The sequence below is a fragment of the Coregonus lavaretus genome (assembly GCF_964263955.1).
Source record: "Coregonus lavaretus genome assembly, contig: HAP1_SCAFFOLD_320, whole genome shotgun sequence".
NCBI lineage: Eukaryota > Metazoa > Chordata > Actinopteri > Salmoniformes > Salmonidae > Coregonus > Coregonus lavaretus.
The window spans coordinates 24,128-32,641 of NW_028159255.1; the positions used below are offsets into that span (position 1 = coordinate 24,128).

General features: G+C 45.1%; 1 protein-coding gene across 1 annotated transcript in view; it reads right to left on the bottom strand.

Moving 5' to 3' along the window:
* LOC311123108 (WD repeat-containing protein 88-like) overlaps positions 1–6,668 on the bottom strand; it is a gene marked incomplete at both ends in the record, with an annotated part of 28,929 nt that extends 22,261 nt beyond the window's left edge. The window contains 2 exons of the mRNA XM_084197382.1: positions 4,227–4,337; positions 6,552–6,668. Coding sequence (XP_084053508.1) covers positions 4,227–4,337; positions 6,552–6,668 — 228 coding nt within the window. The remainder of the gene's footprint in view (positions 1–4,226; positions 4,338–6,551) is intronic.
* Positions 6,669–8,514: the final 1,846 nt, after the last annotated feature.

The window sequence follows — 8,514 nt, forward strand, 5'->3', positions numbered from 1 at the left end:
GTTAAACAAATCAAAATATATTATATATCAAATAGTTACCCTTTGATGACAGCTTTGCACACTTTTGGCATTCTCTCAACCAGCTTCATGAGGTAGTCACCTGGAATGCACTTCAATTAACAGGTGTGCCTTCTAAGCATGTTAACCCCCGCAAGGCTGCCGGCCCAGACGGCATCCCTAGCCGCGTCCTCAGAGCATGTTCAGACCAGCTGGCTGGTGTGTTTATGGACATATTCAATCTCTCCCTATCCTAGTCTGCTGTCCCCACATGTTGTTCCTGTACCCAAGAATGCTAAGGTAACTAAACAAAATGACTATCTACCCGTAGCACTCACCTCTGTCATCATGAAGTGCTTTGAGAGACTAGTCAAGGATCATATCACCTCTACCTTACCTGTCACCCTAGATCCACTTCAATTTGCATACCGCCCCAATAGATCCACAGACGACGCAATCGCCATCACACTGCACACTGCCCTATCCCATCTGGACAAGAGGAATACCCATGTAAGAACGCTGTTCATTGACTATAGCTCAACACCATAGTACCCTCCAAGCTCATCATTAAGCTCGAGGCCCTGGGTCTGAACCCCGCCCTGTGCAAATGGGTCCTGGACTTCCTGACGGGCCACCCCCAGGTGGTGAAGGTAGGAAACAACACCTCCACTTCGCTGATCCTCAACACTGGGGCCCCACAAGGGTGCGTGCTCAGCCCCCTCCTGTACTCCCTGTTCACCCATGACTGCGTGGCCAAGCACGCCTCCAACTCAATCATCAAGTTTGCAGATGACACAACATTAGTAGGCTTGATTACTAACAATGACAAGACAGCCTACAGGGAGGAGGTGAGGGCTCTGGGAGTGTGTTGCCAGGAAAATAACCTCTCACTCAACGTCAACAAAACAAAGGAGATGATCGTGGACTTCAGGAAACAGCAGAGGGTGCACCCCCCTATCCACATCGACGGGACCGCAGTGGAGAAGGTGGAAAGCTTCAAGTTCCTTGGCATACACATCACTGACAAGCTGAAATGGTCCAGCCACCCAGACAGTGTGGTGAAGAATAATAATAATAATAATAATATGCCATTTAGCAGACACTTTTATCCAAAGCGTCTTACAGTCGTGCGTGCATACATTATTTTTTGTGTATGGGTGGTCCCGGGGATCGAACCCACTACCTTGGCGTTACAAGCGCCGTGCTCTACCAGCTGAGCTACAGAGGACCACGAAGAAGGCGCAACAGAGATTTTAACAAAGCAAATTTGAGGACTAGGCTGCCAAAGTTCTATCAACATCCTCGACCATTGCTATTCGAACTTCCGGGATGGTTATAAGGCCCTCCCCTGCCCTCCTTTCGGCAAATCTGACCACGACTCCATTTTGCTCCTCCCTTCCTATAGGCAGAAACTCAAACAGGAAATACCCATGCTAAGGACTATCCAACGCTGGTCTGACCAATCGGAATCCACGCTTCAAGATTGTTTTGATCACACGGACTGGGATATGTTCCGGGTAGCTTCTGAAAATAATTTAGACAAATACACTGAAATGGTGACTGAGTTTATCAGGAAGTGTATAGGTGATGTTGTGCCCACTGTGACTATTAAGACCTACCCTAACCAGAAACAGTGGATAGACGGCAGCATTTTCACCAATCTGAAAGCGCGAACCACCGCATTCAACCATGGCAAGGTAACTGGGAATATGGCAGAATACAAACAGTGTAGCTACTCACTCCGCAAGGCAATTAAACTGGCAAAACATCTGTATAGCAATTAAACGGCTCAAACACGAGACGTATGTGACGGGACCGCAGTGGAGAAGGTGGAAAGCATCAAGTTCCTTGGCGTACACATCACAGACAAACTGAAATGGTCCACCCACGCAGACAGTGTGGTGTAGAAGGCGCAACAGAGCCTCTTCAACCTCAGGAGGCTGAAGAAATTCGGCTTGGCACCTAAAACCCTCACAAACTTTTACAGACGCACAATTGAGAGCATCCTGTCGGGTTGTATCGCCGCCTGGTACGGCAACTGCACCGCCCACAACGGCAGGGCTTTCCAGAGGGTGGTGCGGTCTGCCCAACGCATTATCGGGGCAAACTACCCACCCTCCAAGACACATACAGCACCCGATGTCACAGGAAGGCCAAAAAGATAATCAAGGACATCAACCACCCGAGCCACTGCCTGTTCACCCCGCTATCATCGAGAAGGCGAGGTCAGTACAGGTGCATCAAAGCTGGGACCGAGAGAATGAAAAACAGCTTCTATCTCAAGGCCATCAGACTGTTAAATAGCCATCACTAGCACATTAGAGGCTGCTGCTGCCTATTGAAATCACTGGCCACTTTAAGAAATGGAACACTAGTCACTTTAATAATGTTCACATATCTTGCACTACTCATCTCATATGTATATACTGCATTCTATTCTATAATATTCTACTGTATCTTAGTCCATGCCGCTCTGTCATTGCTTGTCCATATATGTATATTTTCTTAAATTCCATTCCTTACTAGATTTGTGTGTATTGGGTATATGTTGTGAAATTGTTAGATATTACTTGTTAGATATTACTGCACTGTCGGAGCTAGAAGCACAAGCATTTCGCTACACCCGCTATAACATCTGCTAAACACGTGTATGTGACAAATACAATTTTATTTTATTTTATTGAAAAGTTCATTTGTGGAATGTATTTCCTTCTTAATGTGTTTGAGCCAATCAGTTGTGTTGTGACAAGGTAGGGGGGTATACAGAAGATAGCCCTATTTAGTAAAAGTCCATATTATGGCAAGAACAGCTCAAATAAGCAAAGAGAAACGACAGTCCATCATTACTTTAAGACATGAAGGTCAGTCAATACGGAACATTTCAAGAACTTTTAAAGTTTCTTCAAGTGCAGTCGCAAAAACCATCAAGTGCTATGATGAAACTGCCTCTCATGAGTTCAAGTCACAGACACATCTCAACATCAACTGTTCAGAGGAGACGGTGTGAATCAGGCCTTCATAGTCGAATTGCTGCAAAGAATCCACTACTAAAGGACACCAATAATAAGAAGAGACTTGCTTGGGCCAAGAAACACGTGCAATGGATATTAGACCGGTGGAAATGTGTCCTTTTGTCTGGAATCCAAATTGGAGATTTTTGGTTCCAACCGTCATGCCTTTGTGAGATGCGGTGTGGGTGAATGGATGATCTCCGCATGTGTATTTCCCACAGTAAAGCATGGAGGAGGAGGTGTTATGGTGTGGGGGGGCTTTGCTGGTGACACTGTCTGTGATTTATTTAGAATTCAAGGCACACTTAACCAGCATGGCTACCACAGCATTCTGCAGCGATACACCATCCCATCTGGTTTGGGCTTAGGTGGACTATCATTTGTTTTTCAACAGGACAATGACCCAAAACACCTCCAGGCTGTGTAAGGGCTATTTTACCAAGAAGGAGAGTGATGGAGTACTGCATCAGATGACCTGGCCTCCACAATCCCCCGACCTCAACCCAATTGAGATGGTTTGGAACGAGTCAGACCGCAGAGTGAAGGAAAAGCAGCCAACAAGTGCTCAGCATATGTGGGAACTCCTTCAAGACTGTTGGAAAAGCATTCCAGGTGAAGCTGGTTGAGAGAATACCAAGGGTGTGCAAAGCTGTCATCAAGGCAAAGGGTGGCTATTTGAAGAATGTCAAATATAAAACATATTTTGATTTGTTTAACAGTTTTCTGGTGACTACATGATTCCATATGTGTTATTTCATATTTTTGATGTCTTCACTATTATTCAACAAAGTAGAACATAGTAAAAATAAAGAAAAACCCTTGAAGGAGTAGGTGTTCTAAAACTTTTGACCAGTAGTTTACTTCAGGTTAATAGCTATAGGCCAGATGGCACAATAAGCTTTCAACATGAATATTTTATTATAGGTAAGATAGGCATCCACGTTCACTAGTGAAAGGCAATCTTCATAAACACTGAGATGGATAGGTGAGTGACACGTCACACAGATGGAAACTGAAATAGCTTTAATAATAGGCCTTATAATTGCCTTGAGATGTGTATGCCTGTATTAATTAATAAACACACCCGCGTCTCAAATGGCTACCTAATTCCCTGCACAGTGCACTACTTTTGGCCAAATGTAGCGCACTATATAGAGAATAGTGTGCCATTTGAGACACAGACCTAGTGTTTCATAGACCTGTGAGGTATAGGCCTACCCATAGTGCGGCCGTCTTGTCGTGGGAGCTGGTCAGGACTTTGGTGTCGTCAAAGCAGAAGTGACAGCTGGTGATGGCGTCTGTATGACCCCTCAGCACCTTGACGGGGATCTGAAGAGGCATGGGTAATCAAGCCCCATCTCACATCTTCATTACACCATGATGGGGATCTGAAGAGGCATGGGGAATCAAGCCCCATCTTACATCTTCATTACACCATGATGGGGATCTGAAGAGGCATGGGGAATCAAGCCCCATCTCACATCTTCATTACACCATGACGGGGATCTGAAGAGGCATGGGGAATCAAGCCCCATCTCACATCTTCATTACACCATGATGGGGATCTGAAGAGGCATGGGGAATCAAGCCCCATCACATCTTCATTACACCATGATGGGGATCTGAAGAGGCATGGGGAATCAAGCCCCATCTCACATCTTCATTACACCATGATGGGGATCTGAAGAGGCATGGGGAATCAAGCCCCATCTCACATCTTCATTACACCATGATGGGGATCTGAAGAGGCATGGGGAATCAAGCCCCATCTCACATCTTCATTACACCACGATGGGGATCTGAAGAGGCATGGGGAATCAAGCCCCATCTCACATCTTCATTACACCATGACGGGGATCTGAAGAGGCATGGGGAATCAAGCCCCATCTCACATCTTCATTACACCATGATGGGGTTCTGAAGAGGCATGGGGAATCAAGCCCCATCTCACATCTTCATTACACCATGATGGGGTTCTGAAGAGGCATGGGGAATCAAGCCCCATCTCACATCTTCATTACACCATGATGGGGTTCTGAAGAGGCATGGGGAATCAAGCCCCATCTCACATCTTCATTACACCACGATGGGGATCTGAAGAGGCATGGGGAATCAAGCCCCATCTCACATCTTCATTACACCATGACGGGGATCTGAAGAGGCATGGGGAATCAAGCCCCATCTCACATCTTCATTACACCATGATGGGGATCTGAAGAGGCATGGGGAATCAAGCCCCATCTTACATCTTCATTACACCATGATGGGGTTCTGAAGAGGCATGGGGAATCAAGCCCCATCTCACATCTTCATTACACCATGATGGGGATCTGAAGAGGCATGGGGAATCAAGCCCCATCTCACATCTTCATTACACCATGACGGGGATCTGAAGAGGCATGGGGAATCAAGCCCCATCTCACATCTTCATTACACCATGATGGGGTTCTGAAGAGGCATGGGGAATCAAGCCCCATCTCACATCTTCATTACACCATGATGGGGCTCTGAAGAGGCATGGGGAATCAAGCCCCATCTCACATCTTCATTACACCATGATGGGGTTCTGAAGAGGCATGGGGAATCAAGCCCCATCTCACATCTTCATTACACCATGATGGGGATCTGAAGAGGCATGGGGAATCAAGCCCCATCTCACATCTTCATTACACATAGTAATAATATGTGGGCTAAATTATGTTTCCCTGGCACTGTTTCACATGCTAACGTTTTAGCATTTTTGGCACAAATCCCTTTCAAGTCATGGCACTGATATTAGCATCTTTCGCGCATCATGTCCAAATCATCCGAAAGTATTTAAAAGTATAATAATGTATGCACTCACTAACTGTAAGTCGCTCTGGATAAGAGCGTCTGCTAAAATGACTAAAATGTAAATGTAAAATGTGAAGCTCAACAAAGTCACTTAAATATGTTTTGAACACGACTAAAGCATTGCAGTAATGATAATGTGAATGCCAATAATTTAATACCATAGCCGGGGTCTGGTCTTTCTGTTCTAAAATGGCACCTCAGTGAATGACCCATGTGTTGAGATGTCTTTGTCATAATTTATATGTTTGGCCACCTGCCAGATGTATAGCAGGCAGGCATTTCATGCAGTGTTTCCTAGCCTGCTCCCAGATCTGTTTGTGCTTTTGCCAACTCATTGTCAAGACAAGCAAAAGGACAAGAATACCTGGGATAGTATAAAAGCAGTCCCACTGGCTATCATAAGGTGGATGCACCAATGTGTAAGTGGCTCTAGATAAGAGCCATCATTCATGTTATTGTCAGGGTTATGACACAGGTGCAATGCAATCAATTATGTATATGTGGCTAGCTGTTAGCTTGCCTTGCTAACGTTAACTATTAGTTTAACAATCATTCATTGAAGTTTGTAGTTTTAAAACAGTTCACATGGAAGTAGCTGCACACTATTACAGCACATAAACCTAGCTAGCTAACTGCTCTAGAATTGAGTTATCAACATGAACACTATATTCAACTCATTCCCTTTCTAGCCAGCTAGCTAACTGCTACCTGGGCAAGGGCCTGATGCTCCCACACCGAGACACTCATCTTCTCCACATCGTTCTCCTCCTTCCCCTCATCAATGGTCTCATCAAGTGACAAAGGGTCAATATTTCTCCTCGTCATTTTTTTCCCCCCAGGAAACGAAATGTGTTTCTCTATTGTTCAGGAATTTCAATGTTTTCTTTTTCGCTAAAGTAGCTAGCCGGTCAGAGTAACCAATGTTGTCCAAAGTTAGCTCTGCCGTTCAGTGCGTTCCCATAGCAACGGTGATGCATCTGGAGCGCTGAGTTTGGTGTGACTGAGATGAACTGCAGTGGGAAATGTGCAGGCTACACACACACTGACAGGGAAGAGTTTCTTTGTAATTAAAAGATTTTCATTGTCATTTTAAAGTAAGAAAAAGCATACCGTACCAGTTAAAAGTTTGGACACACCTACTCATTGCAGGGTTTTTCTTTATTTTTACTATGTTCTGTTTTGTAGAATAATAGTGAAGACATCAAAACTATGAAATAACACACATGGAATCATGTAGTAACCAACAAAGTGTTAAACAAATCAAAATATATTTGATATTTGAGATTCTTCAAATAGCCACCCTTTGCCTTGATGACAGCTTTGCACACTCTTGGTATTCTCTCAACCAGCTTCACCTGGAATGCTTTTCCAACAGTCTTGAAGGAGTTCCCACATATGCTGAGCACTTGTTGGCTGCTTTTCCTTCACTCTCTGCGGTCCGACTCATCCCAAACCATCTCAATTGGGTTGAGGTCGGGGGATTGTGGAGGCCAGGTCTTCTGATGCAGCACTCCATCACTCTCCTTCTTGGTAAAACAGTCCTTACACAGCCTGGAGGTGTTTTGGGTCATTGTCCTGTTGAAAAACAAATGATACTCCCACTAAGCCCAAACCAGATGGTGTATCACTAAAGTATGCTGTGGTAGCCATGCTGGTTAAGTGTGCCTTGAATTCTAAATAAAATCACAGTGTCACCAGCAAAGCACCTCCACACCTCCTCCTCCATGCTTTACGGTGGGAAATACACATGCGGAGATCATCCATTCACCCACACCGCGTCTCACAAAGGCATGACAGTTGGAACCAAAAATCTCCAATTTGGATTCCAGACAAAAGGACACATTTCCACCGGTCTAATGTCCGTTGCTCGTGTTTCTTGGCCCAAGGAAGTCTCTTCGTAGTGGAGGTGTCCTTTAGTAGTGGTTTCTTTGCAGCAATTCGACCATGAAGGCCTGATTCACACAGTTACTTGAACTCTGTGAAGCATTTATTTGGGCTGCAATTTCTGAGGTTGGTAACTAATTAACTTATCCTCTGCAGCAGAGGTAACTCTGGGTCTTCCATTCCTGTGGCGGTCCTCATGAGAGCCAGTTTCATCATAGCGATTGATGGTTTTTGGGACTGCATTTGAATAAATTTTCAAAGTTCTTGAAATGTTCCATATTGACTGACCTTCATGTCTTAAAGTAATGATGGACTGTTGTTTCTCTTTGCTTATTGGAGCTGTTCTTGCCATAATATGGCCTCTTCAACCTCAGGAGGCTAAAGAAATTTGGCTTGGCACCTAAAACCTTCACAAACTTTTACAGATGCACAATTGAGAGCATCCTGTCGGGCTGTATCACCAACTGGTACGGCAACTGCACCGCCTGCAACCACAGGGCTCTCCAGAGGGTGGTGCTGTCTGCCAAACACATTCCCGGGGGCAAACTACCCGCCCTCCAGGACACCTACAGCACCCGATGTCACAGGAAGGCCAAAAAGATAATCAAGGACGTCAACCACCCGAGCCACTGCCTGTTCACCCTGCTATCATCCAGAAGGCGAGGTCAGTACAGGTGCAGAGAGACTGAAAAACAGCTTCTATCTCAAGGCCATCAGACTGTTAAACAGCCATCACTAGCACATTAGAGGCTGCTGCCTATAGACATAGACTAGAAATCACTGGACA